General features: G+C 45.4%; 1 protein-coding gene across 1 annotated transcript in view; it reads left to right on the top strand.

Moving 5' to 3' along the window:
• Positions 1-27,241, top strand: part of LOC142792725 (E3 ubiquitin-protein ligase MIB2-like) — a 126,188-nt gene that overhangs the window by 55,357 nt on the left and 43,590 nt on the right. The window contains exons 8-9 of the mRNA XM_075885655.1: positions 5,118-5,242; positions 12,259-12,363. Coding sequence (XP_075741770.1) covers positions 5,118-5,242; positions 12,259-12,363 — 230 coding nt within the window. The remainder of the gene's footprint in view (positions 1-5,117; positions 5,243-12,258; positions 12,364-27,241) is intronic.

The raw sequence follows: 27,241 nt of genomic DNA, 5'->3' as shown, positions 1-27,241 counted from the left end.
CGTCCTCGGACTCCTGCGACCATGTCCATCTTTCCCATCTTCTCTTTACTTCCATATGTGGTCTCTATGTCCCTGCGCCTCTCTCTATTTCTAATCCTCCCTATCCTTTTCAATTCCTCCTTACACCCATCCCTCGTGAGCTACTGTTGAGGTGTCGCACTGTGATGCAGACAGTTACGGGGCTCACCTTTTTCTTTCTTTCTATCTTTTAAGAGTCATTTATATAATAATATCAAGAAATCGTCTAAAGGCCTCCGTCAGGACTCGCCAAGTGCGAAGTTTTCTAAAATGGCTGAAAGTATACGTATGAACGGCTAATCTATAGCATGACGTGAAAACATGTTCGGTAACGTGTATTCAATCGTTTGGTTGCAATGACCACACTTCCTTCGCCTGAATAGCATTTAATCGCCGTAAACGTACATGTTGTTGTGAAGTTGTAAGGCTTTTTTGAAAGGGGAACTTAACTGGAGACTCCATAACTTTGCTCTTAAAGCCTGCAGCTGATGTTGCAAAAGGAAAAGCTCTCGTCTGATAGCAATGATCGATGAACTACTGGGTGGTGACAATTCGAAACGGACCGAATCTCTGTTAAAAACACAAAGCAAACAGTCTTGTCATGACAACTGCATCGAAAAGCAGAGCTATAACAGGTTAGTACATTACACAGTTGGCTTGGACTCAGAGAGTCTCCGTAAAGACTTTCATGCCCCGAGTGTGCCTCATGCCTTTGTATTTTGTCTCTATAGCAGCAGAGCATGATGAAAATTTTATATCAATAAGGCAGTTTGACCATGGGAGCTCGACCCTTCTAAAGCAGTTGAGGATCTTGTTTCAAAAGTTGAAAAAATATTTAATTGTGTGGTTTAGCAAGAGTGAGCTTCAAGATGAAAACTTGCCGTGCTTACCGCGTTTTTGAGAGGGAAGGAAAGAAATTTAAAAAAGTGCAGTGCAATGAGCATAGGCGGAAATTCACAACTAACATAATTCTACGCGCTAACACGGCTCCACTTCTTTGCCATAGCGAAGAAAAAAAAAACATCGACCGAGGTATGCAGAAGGAAAAGCACTAAAGTCGCCTCTGAAGGAGGTGGTGTTAGTAGATTATCATTTTATCGAGCCCTCATAACTGGTTTTGAAAAGATTGATTTGATTGATAGGTGAGGTTTAACGTCCCCAAACCACCGTATCATTGAGAGACGCCGTAGTGAAGGGCTCCGGTAACTTCGTCCATCTGGGGTTCTTTAACGTGCACCCAAATCCGAGCACATGGGCGCACAGCATTTTCGCCTTCATCGAAAATGGAGCTGCCGCAGCCAGCATTCGATCCCGCGAACTACGGGTCAGTAGCCGAGTACCTTAGCGACTAAAACAGCGCGGTGGGGTGGTTTTGAAAAAACTTTCATCATACACTGTCATTATACAGCATTATGTGCAGTTTTCTAAGGCATCGATAAAGCTTATGCAAGAGTCCAACACATTGCATTCAGTTCATTTTTTTTCCTACATTTGTAGTAATTTTGGTGCCACTTTTCCGGTTGAAAAAAAAAGTAATTTTTATGACTGTCTCCTGAGCTTTTAATTCATCACTCTGAGCCAAACAACAGCGCAACAGGTACGAAGTCTGATATGTACAGTGTCAATTTTTTATGAAAGGGAACACGGGAAAACGTGGCCTGCGCGCTCCGGCGGCTGCTGGCAGCGCGTTTAAGCGGAAGCGAGAGCAACAGTCTCTTTTGTCGTCATTTCGCGGTGAAAAATACAGCCGTTCGTTGGTGATAAGGAAGCAATGGCAAGATTGTGACCCCCTCCCCCTTATAGGCGATTACTGGCTCTCGACTACCGGCTGCCGGTAATCGCTTTGAAGGGAGAGGGGTTGCAATCTTACGTTCTGTATCAGCAACGAATGGTTGTTTTGCTCACCGCGAATGACGCCATAAAACACTGTGATCTCCCTTGATCCCTTGATCCCTTTCCCTTGATCTCCCTTGATTTCCCTTGATCTTGGGAAATTAACGACACTTTTTTTCCACGCGCGCGTTTCCTCCTCGATTCTCCTCTCCGGCTTGTTGTACGCGAAGCGCGGGACGCCATTTTTTGCTGACGCATTCGCGGTCGCGCCTCAGAATTCAATGAAGGTGGGTTATTTGAGACAGTTTGCGAGCCACAGTAATGCTGAAAATTTTCCAAAAAGTGATAACAAAAGTAAGAACACACAGGAAACCGTTTAATAAAGGGTTAGATTCGTTTAAAGGCAGTATAGGTGGGGCATAATAATAAACAAAATTTTCATGAGGCGTTTTACGATGTGGATGCGTTTCTGCCGCATGATAGCATGCTGTACGTTTGCATCTGACGTAGTTCCGCTTGTGGCATGTCCGTCTGCGTTCAAATTTTTTCGTGGTTGGGTGCCAACATACGACACAGGTACTTACAGCGTCACACATTGCAATGACTTCGCGGATGGTGAATTGTTTAGCCATGTGTCTATCTTCTCGACGTGAAAGTAGTTTTGCGCAGTGGCATCCAAACTGGAGGGCTTTAAGCAATGCCAATACGATAAAGTGTCGCTAACAGTGACTCATCCACGACAATAGCAGAAACATAAGAAAATAATTCATTAGAACTGCGTTTTCACGTTTTTGTGAAAGAAACTAGCGATCGGGTTACTTGTGAGAGGCGAAACTTTGCACCAGGATTGTCATCATAATCTGCGCGTTCATAGCGAGTGAAAAATCTTATCCGGACTGACTTATCTCAGTCATACGTACCCATGGGACACTGGTATGAAAGATAATACAGTTTTTTTATTGGAGAATGGAAGACATGCTAATGCAGGCATGACCAAAACAATTGTGGCCACGGTCTCCTAGAAAACGGCTAACTCGCTATCGCCGTGCTATAGCTTTCTTTCGTTGCACTTCTGCATTTATTTGTTTCGATGGATTGCATCTCTTTCATAAGTTTTTATGTTAATTCCCCCCCCCCCCAAAAAAAATCAAATAACAAAATAAATACTCTCATAAAAACGAGCGCCAATTCGTGTCATCTCTATATATCCATTCATTTGTTTTCTTCAACAAACGTTTTTGTAAACTGAACCTAACAGTCACAAAAAGCGCAATCGGGAAGCTGTGTCATTCCCCGTAATTGTTCGCAGCGAAAGCAGACTTTCATTGTGCTTTTTCTACGATTTTTGAGGTGCGTGCGAGGCAAAGAAGTAGGATTGCAATATTTTTATGTTATTTATTTATTCAGTCATACTGAAAACCATCATTTTGGTTTTCTCTTTCAACAAACATGTATTCATATGCTAGCAGAGGTCACATATCTGTGAAACAGCAACGAAATTTATAACACGTTTGAACTTTCTAATCACCAAGTAGATAACGTTCCGGCGACACAGCGAAATTGTCAGCCGAAAAAATATCATGAGGCAGAGAATTGCATTTATCTATTGTTCAGGAAAAATACCTTTATTTGAGGGCATTAGTTCGTGCAAATATGGGTGCTAAGAATCAATCATGTTTACGGTAGGTGTTCTTAGCAGTGGTTGGCTGAACGCAGCAAGGTACATTTAAGGCAACTTTTCTTGACAAAATTTTGCGTAAAAACGTTGAACGATACGAATTTCTGCTTGTTTCTACCAAAGGAATCCAGCATACTGATGAGAACTCCACTTTGAAGCAACGCACGAATACCCGAGAAAAAAATCACATGTCCACGAGGTGAATGATGACGAGTGGGGCGAAGCGTGCGAACGGACGGACGCACAGACGAATGGACGGATAGAAGTGCACATGGACGTACGGAAGCGTGGACGGACTGATGGACACTTTGTCCCACTCACGATCATTCACTCTGTGGATATGCTGTGACACCGTTTTTATTGACATCCAATGCAATGCAACTGGCTACTACGACGACACGGGACATACGACCCACGGCGTAACGAGCTTCGCGTCTAAAAGCACGTATGTTGCTGAGCAGGTTAAAACAATATTTCAAATGCAGCCTTCGGCGATGCTTTGATACGAGCAATAAGAAAGGCGCCTTACCTCGCAAAGTACACTGTTCTTTGTCGGAATGAAGTTTTTTCGGCCGATGTTGTGCAGCCGCTGCTGCTTGAGCAAGCCATCGCGTTTGTCTTGGGGTATCGTAAAAAAAGTACGTAGCCATTTTCAACGCGGTTGTTGCAGTCATAGTCGCAACAGCACGGCTTAGCGCCCGCACAAGGCACGGAAAACGAAGCGCGTGCTACGCTCGTTACACAGAGCGTTGGCGAAAAATGGTGCGGGCGAAGAAGAAAAACGCAAGCAAAGCGCAAGATCCACGCGTCTCCAAGGGCAACCGCGAAGGAGACCAATCATCGTGCAGAAAAAGTGTCGGAGACCGGGAGGACGCGAAGGGGGGTGAGGAGGGAGGGATGAGGTCGAGCGCGCGGTGGTGAGTACAGTTACAGTGTACTAGAGGAGTCACTTCTAGTACACTCTAGTACAGTGGATGGCAGTACTTTCCCAAGATCAAGGGGCTTTACTGTGGTTGCTCTCGCTCCCTCTTGAACGCACTGCCAGCAGCCGCCGGAGTGCGCAGGCCATGCGATACCGTGTTCCCTTTCATAAAACTTGACACTGTACAAGCAAAAACCCAAGCACACGATATCGTTTCTGTGTTTTATCAATCGTCTCCGTTGCACTACTGTTTTAACTATGGTCCAACTCGCCCAAACTAAAGTTTTATTTCAAAGATCGTCGGTTTCACAGGCTCGCTATTGTTCGAAGGCTGTAGGGACCTGACATGTGATTGTATGCCTGTTTTTGGAACTTGCGTTATCTTGAAAAAGCATCCCGCGCAGCAGCGGCCGACGGAAAACACTACTCACTTGTGAGCGCCCGCCGAAAAGCGCACCCGCCAGCGAGCGACATCTACCGGACAAAGTATGTCACATGGTCCGTGCCTTTCACGATGCAACAGAAAAGCCTCCTAGGCTCTAAATGAACACGGTAACGTTATATCTGAAAAATAGCGCGTGAACAGTGAGCGGAAAGGGTCACGTACGTTACTGTGCATGCGCATTTAGATTCACCACTTGCCGCCTGCCTTGAATCTTTCAACAGGAGCAAGGCTGCGTGCCCGTGCAAGTGGCAGGGATGTTTCCGACGAAATCGCCGAACACTTCACTCGTGCTTTCTTGGGCTCGTTCGAAGCTTCGCTTGGACTCAGAACCAGTGGCCGCAAGACGGTGAGATTATCGACTTCACGAGCTCGCTTTAGAATGCAGATCTGCTTACCTTAGCTTTTAGTTGTGCAAGCCATTATATCTTACGTTGTTTGCTATCTAAATGCTAAACTAATCCTCTATCATATTTTGCTTAAGGAGACCGACAACCAGTGTTTATGGTACCTGCTTTCTTTAGCACTCCCGAAAGCTCTGGTCACATTGTGTAATCAAAGAATGGTAAAGATCAAAATGCGCTTAAACACCTGTAATCAATTTTTTGCCGGCTTCTATAATGCCGTATACGCGCAACATTTTGTTACGATCAGTGGAAGGCGAGTGCGAGGTTGGTTCGTGTTATTGCGCAGCGGTTTGCCGCACATACTTGCACTCTGTGCGCATGCGACATGTTTCGTTAGTTGTCGCGATGGTAACGCCGCAACTCAGCGTTCAACTCAGTTTATCTCGTAAGCAACAAGGAATAGAGCGTGGGAGTAACACCACCAGGTCTTAAAGGTGAATGCACGCCGAAGACAACTCCAGAACAAATATTGTCACCACCAATATGCCTAGAAGCGCCTGGTGGAAGCAAGACAAGAGTACTTCTTAAGGCGAGTGGAAACAGAAAGAATACCGCGAGGTCACAGATGCAAGTCCCTTGTACTGCATTTAGGTTCCCCTCTTTTAGGAAGCTAAAAAAAATGGCAGCATATCCACGGAGTGAATGATGGAGAGTGGGGCGAAGAATTCGTCCGTCCATTCGTTCTTGCTTCCGTCCGTTCATGCGTCCGTCAGTGTGACCATCCATGCGTCCATCAGCCCGTCCGTGCGTGCGTCTGTTCGTGCGTCCGTCCCTGCGTTCGTCCATGCAGCCGCCCCTGCGTCCGTTCATGCGTCCATCCATGCATCTGTCTATGTGTCCGTTCGTCCATCTATTCAACACTCCAAGTACCACCATCTCGCATCTTTTCATTATATATTTCCCATATAGAAGCACCGTCATCCAGCGGACATTCCAAGGACTAAACGAGAGGTGGCACACGCACACTTTCTTACGGCTTGCGCTTCGGGTCCACTTCCCACCTTTAACCACCTCGAGTTCATGGTATATACTAGTTCACTGTATTCATGGCACTGCGGCCGAACGCTCGCTAAACCTTTCGAAAACCAAGGAGGTTACGCCCAGCGAGTATGACGTAGCAAACTTTTTCAGTCAGATAGTGCTCAATGTACATGCCAATGGCTGCTAATGGGAAATGAGAGGCGGAGAATTCGCCTTTTACTTTCTTACGGCTTGCGCTTTGTATATACTTCCCATTTTTAACCACCTCGAGTTCATTCATGGTATATACAAGTTCATTGTATTCATGGCACTGCGGCTCAACGCTCGCTAAACCTTTCTAAAGCTAAGGAGGTTACACCCAGCGAGTATAACGTAGCAACCCTTTCTTGTCAGATATGCTCAATGTACATGCCAATGGCTGCTAATGGTGATCGCAGCCTGCGCGTTAACTAAAAGCCGAATGCTCCTGTCTCTCATTCCCCATTAGCAGCCATTGACATGTACATTGAGCACAATTTTTTATTGTTCAACAACGCACAGAAGAAGTCTCTCACCGACACCACCTTGGAGGTCAAAATGTTATACTTGGTACATACTACGGGGGACGAACGGGTGCCGCTATAAGGAGCTTCGCCCCTAAAACGTCAAGGTTGAGGGCAATACGGAGGACCCATCTTATTTCAGCAAAGAATGGCGATAAACGAAAAGGCAGAGATTGAGACGCAACATGTATTTCTTCAAGCGTCATCCAGGAACTTACACCCGGTGATCGATATAAGGAAGCATAGCGACCTGCAGAAGCTCCTGCGCGTCGCCGCCTGGGTCTTTCGCTTTGTGGATCGATGCCGTGGACTTCAAACTTCACTCAGCGAATCAATTTAGGCACATGAGCTAAGCAAGTCTAAAATGTTTTGGGTCCGATATGTTCAGCTGGAAGTATTCGCGAACGACGTCGAACAACTGCAGCTTGGACACACTCTCCCGAAACAGTCTATGCTGATCGATCTTCACCCTTTCTTGGACCAAAACAGACAACTTCGGCTTGGCAGACGATTCGAAAGAATGGACGCCACATATGAGGAAAAACATCCGGTCATACTGCCACAGAGACATCCTTTCACGTCTCTGGTAGTGATTGAGGCTCACTGCAGAGATTTGCATGGTGGTGTGGCAAGCACTATGATGCAAATACGACAGCGGTATTGGATCATCTGCGCTAGACAAGAAGTCAAGCGAATGACATACGTAATCGGGTGCAGCAAAGTATTTCAACACCGGCACCATTCATAAATGAACCCTGAGACTGGCAAGACGGTCGGTGTCGGCTTTTTCAGAAAACCAGTACAGAAGTTGTACAGGCTGGAATTGAGCGACGCTACTGGGGGGCTGGAGTATGTTGGAAAAAGAAAATAAATAAACTTGTGCAGGCTAGTACTCCAAGAAAAGAAGAGGAAGAAGTTGGAAACAAGGAACGGCGTTCGGTCTGGTTTCTTCGCCAATCGACAGTTTTCCTTCACATCGTGGTGCCGGAACCCCTCGTGCGGACACGTCTCCTTCATCGCACGACTCGAGAGGACCTTCTACTCGACCGCGTCGTTTTGCAGGCGGCGGGAACTGCAACGAATCGTTCCTGATCGGCTTCGACCAGACTAGACTTCAACACCGGATCCGATGAATCGCCTCAAGACCAAGCGCTCCGCTCGACGAGCCCAGATCACCAAGCTCGTGCAAGAAGCAAGGTCACTGCTAAGTGGCCTTACAGCGGACAAGCCCAAGCTCACAGGTATTTATGACCGTTTGTCAACGAGCTGTCGAAGATCAATGATGCGCTCGAGAAGTATCTAGTGGACGAGGAGCTCGAGGCTGAGTATGTCGTGGCAGCAGAGTATAACGACAAAGCTATAAGCATGCTCGCTGAGATTAGCTGCAAGATAGACGGTTTGCGACATGGAGACAGTACAGCAGCGGCTGCTCCTCAGAATGCAAACCCATCACCTTCTGACGTGACAACCGCACTTGGCCCAAGGCTGCCGAACCTTGGCATGCCAACATTTAGAGGTGATATACACGAATGTTCGGCTTTCCGGGAGTAGTTTGAGCAAGCTGTCCACCTGGAAAACGCTTTGTCAACAACGACGAAGTTCTATCTACGTCATTATCTTGAGGGTGAAGCGGCAGCTGCGATATGTGGTTTTCCGACTTCCGAAGCCTGTTATGCAGATGCGATCGAGTTATTGAAGGAACGCTTCGGAGACCGAAAACGGATCGAGCAACACCACCTATCAGCGCTTCGCAATCTACCTCACATCAAGTCGGGAAGCGACTTCCGCAGCCTTTGGCGACTTTATGATGCTGTGCAGCTGAATATCCGTTGTCTAACTGCGCTAAATGTTCCTATGCTTAGCTTTTCCGCTATGCTGATTGACATTTTACAGAAAGCCCTACCGTACGACATCATTTTGGCCTACACACGTGCAAAGCGCAGTCAAGCACTGATAGAAAACGGGTCTCCTGCCAATGTCTTTGAGCCAAGCGTGGCAGCTGCTACATCTGATGCGGAGTTAAATGAGCTGCTGACCTATACACGTATAGAGCTAGAAAGTCGGGAGCAGTGCAAGCTATTTAATGATCGACTGCTGGATGACCGTGCACAGAGGACTCGAAGCGGCAGCACCAGCATGGGTTCCGTGCTGCACAACACATCAAGCAGCTGGGGTGACTTTTTTTTCTGCAAGTCGAAGAAACATGGCACACGCGCTTGTGACGCGAACCTTGCTATTCATTCGAAGATTCGAAGAAAGAAATGCTTGCGAAAGACAACCGCTGCTATCGATGCACGTCGCGAGGACATCAGGCACGTTCGTGCCGCGTCAAATCACCTGCTCGAGTTGCCACGGGAGGCACGCATCAAGTATGTGCGACCCGCACTGCACATCGAACCAACCAACGACACCTCGTCCAGTTGACGCCTCCGGCAGCACAATCGGAATGGTGTCGTCACAATCAGTTATGCTGTGTGACAAGGATTCACTGAGCGGGGGCACAACAAATCACAGTGAAGTTTTTCTACAAACATTTCGCGCCTTTGTCATCAAAAACAGCAAAACAAGGTATGTTCGAGGGATTCTCGACAGAGGGAGCCAGCGATCCTTCGTCACGGAAGATCTCGCCAAGATATTACACCTACAGGTGCTGGGAGAAACTCAAATTGCGCTGAATACGTTTGGCTGTTCATCACCAAGTACTGTGGAAAGACGGCAAGTGGTAGAAGTTCCTCTGCGTAGCCAACACGGTTTTTACACCTGCACGTGGCGCGCAATCGTTGTTCCAGTTATCTGTCGCGATATTGCTTCCTCGAAAGCTGACAGCGATTTCCTTCGGAACCTGCGTCTTGAAGGCAAAGTCATTGCGGACGAAAAGAAGTTTGATGCGGGAACGGAAAATAGCCTCAGCTTGTTGATCGGTGCTGACCACCCCTGGCAAATCCACCCCTGCTACCAGTTCCAGGACTGGTAGCAATCGATACAGCGTTTGGATGGACGCTACAAGGACCCAGTCACCAAAAAGCCTTTCTTGACTGCTCTAGCCTAATGGTCTGCATTCTGAAAGTGCAAGCAATTGGTGGGGACGAATCAACCGCACAGACCTTGCAATCGTTTTGGCAACTAGAAGCAATGGGCATCTCAGATTCAACGGAACTTTTCTCCCACGAGTCCGTTGCACGATTACATGAAACCATTAGCAAGAAAAGCGACAGATACACTGTGGCGTTGCCTTGGAAGGAAGATAAGAAACCGCTTCTAGGGAACAACCGGGAAATCGCGCTATCGCGTCTACAAAGATTAACACGGAGGCTATCAACGATGGAAGGAATGTTGCAGCAATATGACACAGTAATATGGCAATATCTGGAGTTGGGTCATGCGGAAGTGGTGCCTAAGGATACTCCTCGGGATCGAGATCACACCATATATTATATGCCACATTGGGAAGTAATAAGAAAGAGACTAGAAGAAGGCGGAAGCAGAAGGGTTACAAGGTAAATGCAGCAACGTACAGAAAGCAAAGGAAAAGGTTGCTCAAGTATAGCTACACGAGATCTTTCTGGAAGACTCTTACCTGTGAATTTTCACGCCAAGAAAACTTGCTCAGCGACAAAGCAGGTTCATCAAGGTCAACGCGTCCAGAAGCACGAGTTTGGAACAAGCATCGGAAACACCGCTGGAAGAGCCGGCACAGGAGAAAACTTCGATTGTCCCATATGGACTGACTTGGAACTCGATTAACTACTGACTAGTATTGTGTACTAAGAACCTGCACGTGTGTTTAGTGTTCTTCGTCGTCATGCGTCATTATGGGGGCGCGGGGGATGTTAAATATTGAGTGAACGACGAAGATAGTCGCTATCATCATTAGAGGATTAGACCGGCATTCGAAATAAAGAGGTTGACGGGTGGGCTTCGTCATGGGCACGGCGGCTCGTCCTTTTCTCAACATTAGCATGCGTGCAATAATTTTTCATCAAAAATTATGATGCGCATGAAAGCATCAGATTTCGTACAGCATAGTGCACGACTCCATGATAATCCCGGTGCAAGGCTCTTTCACTAGACTTGCGGGTAACACCGAGGAGACGCGAGCCAAGGAAGCCGAGCTCGAGCATCTTCCACGCGTTCCGCCTCCCGTGTCTGCGTTTCAAACAAACCTTTACTCGAGTAAACACTACGCCGAGTTTAGCTTTCGAACCGTTCTTCGAGCATCCGCCTCGACGCTCGTTTCAACTGGATCAACGCCGTGTGCACCGCTGTTGCTTTCCATCTCATCAGGATTTCCTTCGGGGAGATAATCTATAGTTTTTTTAGGGGCGAAGCTCCTTAATCATTTCATCCCTGCTTCCGGACGCCCGTTCGTTCTTGCTTCCGTGCGTCCGTGCCTCCATCCGTTCACCTGTCCGTCCATCCGTGCCTCCATTCGTTCATCTGTCCTTCCACCCGTGCCTCCATCCGTTCATCTGTCCGTCCATCCGTGCGTACATCTGTGCGTCCACCCGTGCATCCTTCTGTGCGTCCGTCCGTCCCTGCATTCCTCCATGCGTCCATCCATCTGTCCGTTCCTGCGTTCCTCCATACGTCCATCCGTCTGCCCGTTCCTGCGTTCCTCCATGTGTCCACCCGTCTGTCCGTGCATTCATTCGTCCATCCGTGCATCCATATGTTCATCCGTGCGTCCACCCGTTCGTCCGTCCATGCCTCCATCCGTTCGCGCATCCGTCGGTCCGCCCGTGCGTCCGCCCGTGCGTCCACCCGTGCGTCCGCCCGTCCGTCCGCCCGTTCGTCCGCCTGTGCGTGCGTCCGTGCGTGCGTCCGTGTGTCAAACAGACAGATAGATAGACAGACAGACAGACGACGGACAGACGTGGCCAGCGAATGATTCGTGGTTTGCGGATAAAAAGTATGATACGCGCAAAACGGTGGCGGCTCGCGCTCAAAGACGGAACCCCGATGTGCGATCGCGCGAGCAAATAGAAATAACGTCACGCGAATACGTTGGCGATCACGTGTTCGTCGGCGGCGCCGTACGCTAGGGGGCGTGGCGTAGTAAAATAAAAGCCGTCTTGGCGCGCGCGCGCGCGTTCCGAAAGTCGGCAGGTGGACAAGGCTGCATGCAGAGCGGCGTGCCCGCAAGGCGGCGGCGGCGGCTCGCGCTCGAACACCGAACCTCGATGTGCGAGCGCGCGAGGCAGAAGTGTGCCGTGAAGCTGTGCGACGGTGCCGACAAGATCCCGACGTACAAGAACGGAGGCCGAAGCGGCAGTGGCGTGCGGACCCAGCTTCGCTCCACTCTCCATGACTCACCCCGTGGATATGCGGTCATTTTGTATGTTTGCTATCACCGGTAATGCGATATATGGGGGGTCATCATTACGAGAATTCATTTTTATAGTGGTCATAAATATGGCTCCATTTCTCTCTTTCAGGCTTGTAAGTTTTCGGTTGGTCAGAAGGTGAAGATTTGCGGTGACAAGACACGAGTGAAGCTTTTGCAGCTTGGCCATGGGCGCTATTCCAACGACATGGAATCTGTGAGTATGCAATGTAATTCCTCGAAAGTACACAGGCGTCGTCATTCTAGGGGTGCACTGTCAGCGCTTAAGGGTTTCATTTTCTCCACGTCCATCATGTTATTTAGAAGCCACAGTGAACGCACCCACCCGGAGTCGAATTTAATTGCCCCACTTCCTCCGCAAAGCGGATTTGCACAAGCATCTACGAAGCGATACGCGATCCAGTCTGACGTCAGGAGCAGCACTACCGTAAAGTTTTTGTCCCCAGGATTCCGGCCCACGAGCAGGAGGCGCGCTTTCCCGCATGGTGGGGGCGGTTCCCGCGTCACTCTGTGGGACCGGAGAGCAAAACGATAATAACTCCTTTCCCTTTCTGATTTTCTCATTGCTTTCCCGGATTCAAGTAGCAACTGTATGAATCTTTCTTTTGCCGGAGTTATAGTATCGTGGTTGTAATAGTGCGAGTTCCCCAGCTTATTAAAACATAATGCACAGCGCCTATGGGCGCTCTCGGAAATATCGGCTGTTTTACCGCATTTGAATCGCTACCGTGGAGCCGTGCTTGAAGATATCCAATTGCTTTCTGGGATTTAGGTAGTGGCATATGTCTAGTTTATGATGGTATAGAGCGTGTTTGAATCGCGGGGTAAAGAAAAGTTCCCTGGCCAGTTTTGTTCGGGGTGTGAGAGCTGTCAGGCCCTTGTAGCTCCATCTATCGTTGAGATGGTGTACTCTACGGTGCCACGTAAAGTTGAAAATAGGGTACGCGTGAAAAAAGAGGATTCCTATGGAAGGCACTTTTATGACCCCGCTAAACAATATTTAGGGTTCATTGAGGTAAAGATTGATAGTATAGCACATCAACAGGGTAATGGTAAAAAGGATGAAGTGCACGTTTTCGAACATTTAGTGTATGTACCCTATAGAGGCCTCAATTTACTGCACATTCTCGAGTTTTACAAGTTACATGGAAGTAATAGTTATCGACTAATTAGTTAATAAGTACTAATAAAATATGGCATCTCATGTCAGGCTTTGAAATTGCGAACAATATTCACCGGGCACGATATTACGGACAGGGGTATCAACTCGCCGTCCACGCCGCTTAAATCCAGCATACCTCAGGGACTCCTTCGGGCCTCTTTCCTTTTCGGCTTATATCAATAATGCCACCCGTGATATCCCAGCAAATCTAAAGCTTTTCGCAGATGCCTGTGTGCTTTAATGTAGTCAACGCTTCCAGTGAGCAGGTTCTTTTAAATAACTCTTTATCTAAGATTGAAGTTTGGTGCACAAAATGACAGATTACCTTTACCGCGGGAAAAAACGGGGCGATAACCATAACCCGCAAAACGGATCCATTAAATATCCAATACAACCTAGGCAATCAATTCTTGTCCTTTGTCTCGCAATATACGCACCTTGGTCTCATCATCACATCTGATTTAAGATGGAACGAACCTGTGTCGTATACTGAGAAAGAGGCTTTGAAAATACTAAGCTACCCAAAACGGGCACTCGCTAAGGCTTCCGGCGAACTTAAATGACTGCATGGGAAACGTACGTATTACCAATACAAGAATATTCATCGGCTGTCTTGGACCCGCACACGCAAGCTAACACAGATAAACTTGAATCAATACAGCGAAAAGCTGTAAAATTCATATTCAATGCCTAAAGGTAACACATCTCCGTCAGTTTTTTCTGGAGAGCGCTAAACTAGAAACCCTGGAATGGAGACGTTATCGCGAAATAACGAAGCTGTTCTATCTCATATATAATAATAACCTGGCTGGCAATACAAAAAACTAATTATACCAAACCAATTTTGCGCCACGAAACACGTGCCTCCAATCTTGAAAGAGTGACTGAGCCCCTATATACAGGCATCCTTTTTTTTCGCACAAGCTGAGAGTGGAAGAATTTATCACCAAAGATTCTTGAAAGTGTCGATCTCAACTAGTTTCTTCGTGCGTTAGCTGTTTCACATGGCTCATAACTACAACTTCATATATATTACAGTGCGCTTCATTTTAATACCCACCTTGATCAGACTGCTTGCTTGAGGTTCAATGCCTCGCTTCTGAACGATTCTTCAATGCTTCGATTCTGCGTTGTCTCGCTTCTTAATATTGCCGACTTTATTTTTTGCTACAGTTGGTATTTCAGTTCTTTTTACTTTTTGCCCAAACAACATAGCCTAGTGGGCACTGCTTTTATAGTCTTTGTATTGTTTAGTGTATTATGGTCATTCTTGGGATTGTGGACAGTATTTCATGTCGCTTCTCTTTTTTTTCATTTTGAATTTTCGCGCTTTCATTCAACACTATCTATCCTGCTGTACCTCCGACACAATGTTGCGTCCCCCGCGTCACACATCCCTGCCCTAAGTCCGGCATTAGACTGGCAGTTTTCTCTAAAAATTAACAAATCTCTAAATAAATGAATCCACTTCATCTTTTTTAATATGCAACTCTCCAATTTAACTATATAAAAAATATTAAGGGAAGTAAGTTAAAAGAGAGAGATATAATGCTGAAAGGCGGGGAGGTTGAATTTGTTAAGAACAAATAACCCTATTTGCACTGTGTTATGTCCACGGTAGCCGGAATAACAAGCGTACGTAACAGGGAACTGAGTTTATTACTTTCAAGAAAGGCATTTGCGCGCAGCACAGTCCAAATTGTCCGAGCGCTGGCTTTCGAGTCCGCTGTGGGCCATAAAAGGGGCGAGGAGCACAAAGGAGAGGCAACCAGTGCGCGGGCGCACTGATTGCCCCGACAGTCAGTCAGTCCCCGGGCGCGCGGCGTCAAGTATCGTGGGGGGGAGGTGGGGGCAGGGCGCATCCCTGAAACTGGCTGGAAGGGGGAGGGGGAGTGATTATAAATGAAAAGAAAAGTGAGCCCCGTACCTCTCTCTCAGGGGGAGGACACCTCAACAGTAGCTCACGAGAGATGGGGGTAGAGAAGGGAATAAAAGGATAGGATCAAAAGGTAGAGACATAGAGAGAGAGGGAGGAGAAGCGAGGCGCAGGGATGGGGAGCGACGGAAGTAGAGAGAAGATAGGAAAGATGGACACGGTTGCAGGAGTCCGAGGATGGGGCAACACAGGCGAGAACTCTTGTCGGCGACAAGATGGGGGCGGGAATTCCCGGTCTATAACCCCTCCATGCGTTTTCCGGTAGAAGACGCGATGGCGGGGCTTTCAATTCAACAAGCCAATATCTCTGGCTGAGACTTTTCTTTCTTTGTTTTTACGATGGCCGCCGTCCATTCAGGCATTCTGTGAAAATGGCGGGCGACCACTGGTTGTCCTTTGTGGAGTTTCCAGCAACGCGAGGCGTCTTTTTTACTTGGTATGACCTTTCAAGGCGGTTCTGGTAGAAGGGCTGAGATGTGTGTTCGCAGCTCGCAAGAAAACATGAGATTCTCCGGTACTTGGCTCGTCTCGCCCGTTGAAAGTTGCTTGAAAAAAAAAACATGCAATGCGCCACCTTAATGACCTCCTGGTAGAGTCTCTTGCATGAGCACGTTTTAGCTCTACCACGTAGCGTTTGGCCTGTCCTTTTGTGGCTGGGTGGTTCGGAGAACATTTCACCACTGTGATGCAGTTGTCACTCGTAGGATTTCTGTATTTTGGCTGACACAAATGCGATTCTGTTGTTTGAAACTACCTTGTGGGGTAATCCGAATGTTTCGAACAACCGCATGAAATTGATGGCAGCTGTCGATGTTGTTTTGTTCACATGGCGAACTTGAACCCATTTGCTGTAGGCATCCGGAATTACCAGAAACGTCTGCCATGGTGTGCTCGCTCTTCACCAGTCCGGTGCTGGATCTCGTGGCGGTGCGCGTTCATTTAAGTGGCGGGCTGTGCACTCTGCAGCTATCTCGATGCCCTTGTCGATTCCCGGCCACCACATGTAGCTGCGGGCGCACTTCATTGTGATCACGCCTTGGTGTCCGGCATGAATGAGAGCCATTGCTCGTTGTCTAAGTGGGCCATGAATGAAAACTCGTGATCCCAATTTGCTACAACTACGATGACAGCTGTACTCCGTTTCTCTCTTGTGAAAAACGTTGAATTTCTCATTCTTGAAGTTTTGAACTCTGCCCTCCATCAGGACGTTGTAGAGCTTGAACAATGTCGGGTCATCTTGCATGGTCATTGTGACTTCGTCCGCTGTTAGTGGGGGACCTTGGTAGCGCTTTGAACATGAGCACGCAGCCAACTTGAGGTGTATCCTCAATGGTTTCGCTGAGGGGTAAGCGGCTCAGTGCGTTGGTATTTCCATGCTTGTTTCCAGGACAATACACGCCGTCGTAGTCTTATGCTGACATTTTAATGCACCGTCGGATCATACGAGGCAAAAGTGTCTGTGGAATTGGCATCTGGGGCCCTAGGATACTCAGGAGTGGCCTAATAAATTTCTGTAACATAGCCTAGGCTTTTGCAAATACAAGTAATGTTCATGAAGCTTTCATCACATTCTAGCTGCCTTAAGCATTTAGTTCAAAATTGTCCATATTTATTTACTGGTTTCTTTTTTATTTGTTTGCTGTGCCAGCAGCGTAGCCAGAAACTCTTTTCAAGTGGAGGCTTTACTGTTCCTTATGCATGCTGGTGCATCTATCTGTATGTGTACGTGTACACAAACTCCCCCCCCCCCCATCCCAGCACTGCCTACGCCAGGGTTCTGTGTGATTTTTGCAGCTGAAGTGAGTAGTGGTAAAGCCTGGTTGATGATGGGCTCTAACTCATAAAGAGAAAATTGTTGCTGAGCCTTGATAAGGACAAGAAATGAAAGTACTTGAGAATACTTTATTTTTTACCTTTTGTTCGAATGTATACAAAGTGCATTTATTACTGAACACGGTGCTTGAACATATGTACCTACCTTGTGTTATAATCTTGGCATTTGCATCTATTTATAGGTATAATTTGTAAGTTTGTGCGCGCCATAGTTCTTTTATATTTGTATCGGGATATGTATATAGGTTGCGCACATTTTTTGGCGGCTTTCGTGTTTGATTTTTCGCGCACTTATTTCAAATGTGTGCATAATGAATGTCTAACAATCTTTTTATTTGTTAGGCACATTGTGGAAATAGATCATTATACAGTTTTACAAAATGCTTTTTTTTTTCTAAAAAACGAGCTGCGTTGTATTTCGCATGTGCATTTTTTACAACAAAAGACAGTTCTATTGAGCCTATCACTCCACGCAGGTACTTTACCTTATGAGTAGAAGGTAGTTCCACTTCTCAAATCAAGTAACAAAAGCTTAACTACCAACTATCGCCCCAATTCTTTTACCAGCACATGCTTCTAACGATTATATAATCACTTCGTAATCAGAAGCATCCTCTATTTTCTGTAAAATAACATCTTCTTTTCGCCTTCGCAACATGGTTTTAGGAAATCATAATCATGTGAGACTCAATCTGTACCTTTCACTGATTTAATTCTTGATCGTTCATCATCCGCTGGCTGCATTTGTTTTAGATTTTGCAAAATCATTTGATAAAGTGTGTCATAAACTTCTCATTCGCAAGTTACGGAACTTAAATATTGACATTAACGTATTAAAATAGGTCGGATGCTGTCTTGCTAATCACTAACATTACGTTACTGCTTACGGCTACAGTTCATAAATGTGCCATGTCATCTCAGGAGTGCTCCAGGAGTTGGTAATTGGTCCTTTGTTGTTTCTAATATATATTATTGACCTACCCTCTCAAGTAGCTTCTAATATCCACCTTTTTTCTGATGATTGCGATACTTTTACAGCAGTTGCTTCAAACGACTATTGTAATCGCTTACACTCCGATTTAAATAAAATATCTAACTGGTGCAGCTTGTGGCTAATGAAACTAATAATTCACTTATGTAAAGTTAAGCATATATTTAGGTAACCAAACTCTTCTCGGGCATACTACTTAAATAACTTCCCTTGAGATCAAGTAACCTCGTACAACACTTAGGAATTCATATCATATCCAATCTTACTATACACATGGGCTTGTAATAGTGCAATGGTGACTACCCGGTGCCCTACACAAGCCAGGGTGTAGGAGGAGAATACCCATTTGACAGACAGACGTTTTTTGTTATCTCGTTGAACGCGAGCAAGGGTTCGTCTCAAGGTAGGCGGACTGCCTAGGCCGCATGGTCCTCTGGCGTCGTCGTCCGCACAATGAAAATTCGGCGAACGCCTTCCTCAAACCACATTCCCACAAACACAAACGATTCGCTGGGGGAAGGGGGGTAGGATGGACGCCAACAATGGTCACAGGTCCAGCCTAGCTCCCAACGAAAGAGAATGAACATTTTTCTCTTTGCAAAGTCTACCCCCCCCCTCCTTTTTTTTCTCTCAGTAGTCGGCTTGATGGAGGGATAATCATTACGGCGGGAGCAGGTTTTTCTTGCCGGAGTGCTGGTGTGTGGACAAGTGCGGAGGAGTCATAATCGTGTCCGAGTCGGATACGTGGCAGGATTCCGACACTGCTTTCGGAAGAGATAACCACAGCATGCAGCCAGTGACCCAGTGCTTCCATTTTGGACTCGCTCGCTTCATATAAGGCCTTACGCTGGCTGCTCTCCGTCTCATCATATTTTGGTTGTGGTTTTACTGCGCATTTGCTATTGAACATTCTTTTTTTTTTTGCATTCTCTTTCTATGGTGTGCCTGGATGTTTATTCACTCGTGTTCTTACCGATGGAACGGGCACACGAGAGAAGTTTTCCTACATGATTCATTTCATTACAATAAAAATTGGCAGATCCCACGTACAGTGGGAATCGATGATATGCGAAACATGCACAAATGAGAAATGTTGATATCTCTCTTTAAAATCAGCGCAACGTTACGAGGTGGAAGTAATTGATGCCGTACATGACTTCCGTTTCATGATTATCATGTTTGGATGTGTAGTTTACCTTCTTCATCTGTTCACGTCGCGTGACACAAAATTTAGTATATGTGGAGCGAGCAAACCGGCCGCGAGCACGCTATGAGCATGGTATGTTGACATGTTCCTACATGACACGCGTGTCCGGATTATCATGTTTCCAAAAGTCATATACCTTCGCCATATATTGACGTCACGTAACACAGAATTTGGAATATGTGGAGCGAGCAAAACGGTGGCGAGAGCATTATGAAGGGCCCAATATCCTTCAATGTAGCGTCGACGCTCGAGCACACTGGGCACAGCGACGCTACGTTAGCAAAACGCGAGCACTGTATAACCTGACGCCAGGCGCGACCAACGTCCGTCGGCGCCACCCGATGGCAAGTGGCAAGAAATGCGACATGCTGCATTTAGTGCCGATGCGTTACCAAGACAATACTGCATCTTCCTCTTTTCAATATGGAGGGACGCTGGACGCGCTGAAACGCGCATGCTTCAAAGCAACGCAGCGCGCCTGCGATTGTATGGCAGGACCGGCGCCTGGCGGGGCAACGCCAGCGTGACGCGACGAAATGAATGCCGGCGAGCACGCGCACCGCGTCACGTCCAAACGTATTGCCGCCTTGACTTAGGCATGTAGTCATGTTCTCACATGACACGCATGTCATGATTATCATGTTTGCACCAGTCACATGCGTTCGTCACCCATTGGCGTCACGTAATACCAAACTTGGCATATGTGAAGCTAGCGAAATGGCCGCGAGCGCATCATCAGTGTGGCATGTAGTCATGCTGTTGCACGACAGGCATGTCGTGATTATCATGTTTGGATGTGTCATTTACCTATGTTGTCCGTTCGCGCCGCGTAATACCGAGTTTGGTACGTGTGAAGCTAGCGAAACGGCCTCGAGCGCATCATGAGCGTAGCATGTAGTCATGTTGTTACATGACATGCATGTCACGTTTATCATTTTTGCACCAACATCATACCTTCTTCATCCATTCACGTCTCGTAGTACCATATTTGGTATATGTGACGCTTCCGAAACGACCGCGAGCACATCATGAGCATTGAATGCAGTCATGTTGTTACATGATACGCGTGTCATGATTTTCATGTTAAGTGTGTCGCGTGTGTTCGCCATGCAATCATACTATACGATACCAGTTTTGCAACATGCCATGTGAACAAAACCACCGCAAGAGCTACAGGACCATGAAATGTAAATCATGACATTCATGACATACATGTTATGATTTTCATGTTATGACCAGTCAAATATGTTCTTCATACAGTAATGTTATGCCATACCAAGTTTGGTATCGATACCATTATCGAAACGGCCAGGAGAGCTAAAGTCGTAGGTGGCTAGATAGATAGATACACTGAGAGTCACCGAAGTTCGCTAAGAAATGAAGGAAGGAAAATAGGAGGAAAAGAACGGCAGGGAGGTTAACCAGCCCATAGGCCGCCGGTTTGCTACCCTGCGCATGGGAGGGGGAGGGGGGAGATGAAAGATAGAGAGCAGAGAGGGAAGAGAGATGAGCACGTCACATTCGGCCCCACACGCGCGCACACTCAGTCATAGTCCAGTCTTGTCTTTCGCGGTGTGTGACATAGCTGTTACAGCCGCTTGTTCAAGTCCCTGTCGCGCAGGAGTTTCAACAGAGCTTTTGTCGCCTTCTGTTGCAATGTCTTCTCTCGGGCACTTGACAGAATAATGTCCACAGACATTTGGTTGCTGTCGATGCGCGCAAAAACGGACGCCAGTGACTGTATCTGGATGTCATACAGCGGACAGTCGAACAGGATGTGGTGTAGCGTCTCTTCGCAATGACAGGCATCGCAGAGAGCGTTGTCGCCCATTCCTATGACAAAGGAGTAAGATTTTGTAGGTGCCACTCCTAGCCATAAGCGATGAAGAAGGGTGGCTTCTCTTCGGTCGAGCCCAGTGGGCATGCGGAGAGCCATCAAAGAGGACAGGTGTTGTTGACGATTCGTCTCGTTGCTTGATGGGCACCACAGTGAAAACGTGATTTCACGCGCATATCGTCGAAGATTACTGGCAGCATCGGCCCGCGAAAGTGGTATGGCTTCTTCTCGTGTTTCTTCAAGAGCTGCCCGCGCGGCAGTATCGGCATGTTCGTTCCCTATGACGCCGCAGGGACTTGGAAGCTACTGAAACGTCACATGATGCCCTTTCTCATGTGTGAAGGGGGCATCGAATTTTGAAAACAAGCTGTTCGTACGGACCGCGACGCAGTGCCGAGAGCACAGATTGTAGGGCAGCCCTTGAGTCGCTGAAAATCGACCATTGTTGCGGTGGTTCCCGATTGACCCCACAAAGTGCAGCGCGCAAAGTAGCTAGTTCCGCTGCTGTAGATGCCGTGGAGTGGTAGTCCTAAACCTGATGGTAACACATCTTGCTGGGACAACTACTGCAATGCTTCGCATTTAATATTGTGAGATGAGCAATGCGTGCGTGTGGGCGTGTCTACCCTCTCTATATGTAAAGTTTATTAGATCTTGTGGTACCACTCAAGCCTCGTGATGATTTTCAGGCCGCGTGCAGTAGTTTATTCGTGTTTTAGGCCCGTAAGTTATTACTGAAATATTCTGAATTTCTGCTTGAAGCTTATCAGCATTGTGATTGCCGTGCATGTGTTGCAAATGACCAACGTTAATTGCGAATCAACCTAACCTTATTTTTTGGTGAATGAGAGAAACATAGTAAGAGGCTTTACTGTTAGTCCCCTAGCTAATTCCGCGTTTTTGCCGGACCACCTAACATTATTTTTGTTTTCTTCGGGCCCCTTTTTAGTCATACTTTATTGTGTATTTCTTTTACATCTCGAAATTATTTTTTTCGTGAATCATCGCCGGCATTACTAAAGAGCGCGATATTGTCCGCAGAACTGAAATAACAAAGATATTAAACGTTAAGTCTTATTATTTTGTTTTCGTTCTACTCTTTTAATGTTATGAAAGTGTCGCGAATCCAATTAAAGAGATTCTAACTCTTACTGAGCGCATTATCGATTATGATTTTCTTGCTTTTCTTAAGGTATACTGTGGTTATGGGGTCGTTTAAAAGCACGTAATATACTGTTATGTAGCATATGCTACTACGAATATGAGTATTGCTAATGACACTTTCTTTTATCATATTCGTACTTACGTCGTTGCCACAAGCGTCTGCTTATATCTAAATATTAGTGTTTCTTTATAGGTTGATTTTTTCAATTTGTCAGGGGCAGCAAAATGTATGGAACTTTTTTCTAGAGGAGGAGGGGGAAGCAGGTGTTTAACCATACTTCATTATGTTCATGCGTGTAGTTTGTATGTGTGCGCGTACATAAACACATGCATCCACGCACTCCTGCCTTGGCCAGGTGTTCGCACAATTTTCGCAGCTGTAGTTAGTTTTGATAGTAATGAGGTGTGCATAGCACTACCATGATTCTATGCTTGAGAGAACTGAAAGATGTAGCTTTAATAATCTATGGTCCCGAAACGGGGATAGGATCTTTCTGACACCAAGAAAATTGTTGAGGCTTGATAAGGACAAAAAACAAAAGTACTTTCAATGTAATTATTTCATTTTTTCGTTCTTTGTTTTGAATATCTCCACAGTGAATATAACATTATATTGTGCATGCATATACGTGCCTTGTATTGTTATGATCTTGACATCCGTATTCGTTTGCAGGTAAAGTTTGCAGATTTGCACAGCATAAATTTTTACATTTTAATTGGGACATGCACATACGTCTCACACATTATATTGAGGTATTTGTGTTATTAAAGAAAACTTATTTCTTATTGATTCCTTGAGAGCACACATTAAGTATCCAAATATATTTAATATTCTAGACACATTACAAAATATATCATAATATTGATTTGTAGCGCATGTTTGATTACAAATGAACTGCGTCGTATTTTGCAGGTATGTTTCTTCCTTTAGGCCACCACTCTATCAATGACAGAAATATTTTACTTTTCTCGGAATATTTTACAGGCTCAATATTTTCGGAGTATTTTACATGACTTAATTCTACAAATTGACAACAAATTGAGTACCAATTGGATTACTACACATTGACTACAAGTTTGGTTACTGTGATTCGGTTTGTGGTGGCAGCTATAAAACTCCGACGACAGAAAGACTTATGAAAACATACGATTGACGACATCACTGCCGTCTATTCCTATATTTGCTCGAGTAGAAGAGTTTGCTCAGTATTATACACTGCACTATAATTCAGAAGCATAGCCTCAGAGGGTGGGACTTGGACAACGTCGGTAAAAGAAGGATACATAGTTCCCACGCTGAGTGATAACACCTTCACACCTAAGATATTTTGTGTGCGCCAAGGCATCTACTAGAGCACACAGTGCTCTAGAGATGCCTCAAGGCCTTCAACGTGCACTTTTGTGACGTTCAGGATGGTAACTATATGTGAATGAGGGGGTTCTCACCCCCACCAGATTTTTTGTAATGCTTTAGCTTTTCGGATGATATAAAAGTATCTCCACGCCTTCACATCGACCACCGTTGCCAAAGTTAGCCGATTTACACAAAACCAGGCGGGTATGCTTGAACTCGTTCAATTATTTCTTCGTAGTATCAACTTCCAAGACAAGCACGCTCCATGAATGACGATGACACGAACGCAGATCAAAGCAGCAATTCAATTACACAAAGTATAAATCTGCTACTTCAGGTGCTTATTAGCAAAGCAAGACACATACAGATATTGGACACCCCCTCCCCCACACACAGATATATATATATATATATATATATATATATATATATATATATATATATATATATATATATATATATATATATATATATATATATATATATATATATATATATATATATATACAAATGTTGCCTGCACAGTACAAGCAACATTTTAGCAGCCAGCACTACACAAAACATTTTTTTTTATTTTTTTATTTTGCTTTTTTGGAGGTCATTAATTTGTGGAGTGTGAATTCTATAAGCTTAAATGTAAGCATTTTGACTGAAATCTGTTGGGCTCGGTAGAAGATTTAAAAAGTTGGGAAGTTCGTAGAGGGCCTGGGTTGTGAGGAACGACTTGGTCACTTTCTCAGGATATGTCTGTGTTTGTCACAAAAGCATCTCCGTGTCTTGTTTTGCCAAAGCGGTGGCTTCCCGTTTCCGACACCTTTCAAAAGCCGTGAACGTATACTGAGGAGATTGTTCCTAGAGAGCGGTTCAAGTTTGTTGGCATGTTGTAAATGTGCCAGGATTTGCGCAAGGACATCATTTCGAAATTCCCTGTTTCTAGAACAGAAAAGCTGTAGAAATCAATCATATTGTCGGGCTTCTCAAGGGCTCTGCAAAAGCACCGCGTTGCACTTCTGCCTTCCTGACGTCGTTCTTAAGTTGGCGTAATCTTAACGAGTGGGCGCGGAAGTTTATTCCTGCCCGGCAAGGCGCACGTTAGCGCTCAGCGGCTGACTCCCTCGTCAGGAACGCCAGTCCAAGCCTTTCGGCCGCTCCACGGGCTTTCTGAATGGAAACATTCGCTTTTGCCCACGTAGCTGGCTGGACACTCTGAACACGGCAACTTGCAGACTACTCGCTGGTGTTGCTTCTTCCTTCGGCCGTGGTAGCAAGCGGGTGAGCATCGAAGCAGGCTTGCGAACCACCTCGACCCCCGATTTTCCGAGAATCGCGGAGAGCTCTTCACTGGCGCCCGGCACCTATGGGATGACAATGCGCTTGGCTGGCTTCAACTATTTTTCTGCTAGTGGGGTGACCAGCGAGGGAAGGTTGTCGCGTAGTGTGTCTTTCACGGGTCCCTCTACACGGTACAGTGATCGTTTTCTACCCATGGTGACGCCTGCTTATAATAACAAAAACGCAGGCAAAAAACGGAAAGAAAACAAGAGCTATCTAAATGCACAACGCTGGGTAATATTTTTGTCAGTTTGTACCTCTCGAGGGGGCGTCACAAAAGTGTAAAGAGTGAACTTTTTCGTTGATAAATGTAAAACCAGGTTGCTGAGATGTATTAATAAAGGCAAGCTAACTGAAAAAAAATGTTAGGAGTGATTTAGGCTGTTGTATACCTTAATTTTAAAAAATGCCGTAGGTAAATATTGTGTTACTGTGTTGCTTTCTGGCACTAAAACTCGGCTGTTCCTCCAGTAGTTCGTCACGTACACCTCAGCACCAAGAATGTAACCCTATTATCTGTGATCAATATTTTAATATGAGCATTTAGTGTGTTCACCTATCTATACGGTGAACAGTTTAAAAAAAAGGCAGGCTTATCAACAGAATACTATTCTAGTTCCATGATGCATTTTATTGTCGCTTCCCTTTGTAACATTTACAAACTAGACCACTTCGGGTGCTTTAGCACTGTGCGAAGAAATGCGAATTGTATAGCATTAATATATAAACGATCGTTATTGCTGAGCTAAAGAAAAAAAAAAGCAGATTTTACTGGCGCACACGAGAAGACTGTGGAAGCAACGATGCTGGTGGCCTACCCCAATTCCTTTAATTTAATTTACCTATTCCTCAGTTTTCTTTCTCCCTTCTTGCTACATCAGTCTATCGACTCGTTATATATATATATATATATATATATATATATATATATATATATATATATATATATATATATATATATATATATATATATATATATATATATATATCAATGTTTTGTTTCCGCTTAGCTGACACATGTGTTCCAAGTTCGGAAAGGCCGTCAGCCAGGCTGGAAATGAAGCTTAAACACTCTGCCGTTGAAAATAAAATGCTACATGTATCAAACACGTGATTCACCAAAATTTTCATCCTACGCTCTTGTCTAAACTGTGGGAGGATCAAAGCTGTAACACTGTATACGATGGCACCAAATGTGAACATCAGTTTTCTTTCTTCCTGGAAGGAAAATCAAAGCATACTGCTGCCCGTAATGACCTCACGTTAGCAACTAATGGAATATTATCAATAGATACCTGTTTTATAGACTAATAAAAATGTTCTGCGTGACTTTTTTTTCTTGGCTACAGCATGATTAGTGTTCCTGCCATTGCCATGTTTACAAATACATCAGCGAGACCATTGAGTGAAAAGGTGGATTATCATCAATATTTTCCAATCTAATATAAGCAATAATTATGGTGCATTCACTCTTCTATCGCAAAATCAAGCTCTGAATTCCGATAACATCCGGGGGCGAGAGGAAGCACTACGTACTTGAGATGTACATCTAAATAAACAGTGTGGGTTTAAAATTGCTTTCAAGTTAAGCATGTTAGCCCTTACATCGTACGCCAAGGACCCCATTCGATAGCTCTTTTATTGGTGCACAGGCCTTCAACACATATATCAACAATGCGGAGATCGTTGCACATTCGACTATCTGTTGCATAAAGCACTTGTAATGTGCGCAATAACGCTATGAAATTTCCTTTCACATGTCGCAATGAAATCTCGCCAGATGAAGTGTTACATAAATAATTTATCTATTACTATTTGTAATATATCAAGGCAATTGAAATGAGCCAAAAACATAAAGACACAATATTTCTAGGTGTAGCAAATCTTTTGTTAAACACACGATGCTGCATAATCTGAAGTTGCGAAGCTCGTCAATTAAATGTTGTCAGGTAGTAGTGCAAGAACAATCAGGCACACGCTGTCCCTTGAAGCAGGCATCGTTTGAAGTACATTTTACGGAACCATGCTGAGTACCTTATAAAATAAGACACCTGTAATGAGATGCCAGCAAATGAGATGTTAACACTAAATTACAAAAAGGTCTACAAAACCCGCTCCTCCAGCTTACACTGTAACTGTGCTGTCCGTCCCGAGCATCTGGTGCTCTTTTCTCAAAGAAACTATACGTAGTTCCTTACGCACATTGACGCAAAGAATAAGCGCTACAAAGAAATAAGAAAGCGAAAGAGCTTCCGCAA

The sequence above is a fragment of the Rhipicephalus microplus genome, unplaced genomic scaffold (assembly GCF_043290135.1).
Source record: "Rhipicephalus microplus isolate Deutch F79 unplaced genomic scaffold, USDA_Rmic scaffold_236, whole genome shotgun sequence".
NCBI lineage: Eukaryota > Metazoa > Arthropoda > Arachnida > Ixodida > Ixodidae > Rhipicephalus > Rhipicephalus microplus.
The sequence above is the reverse complement of the archived record's forward strand: the minus strand, read 5'-3'. Positions and strand labels throughout refer to the sequence as shown.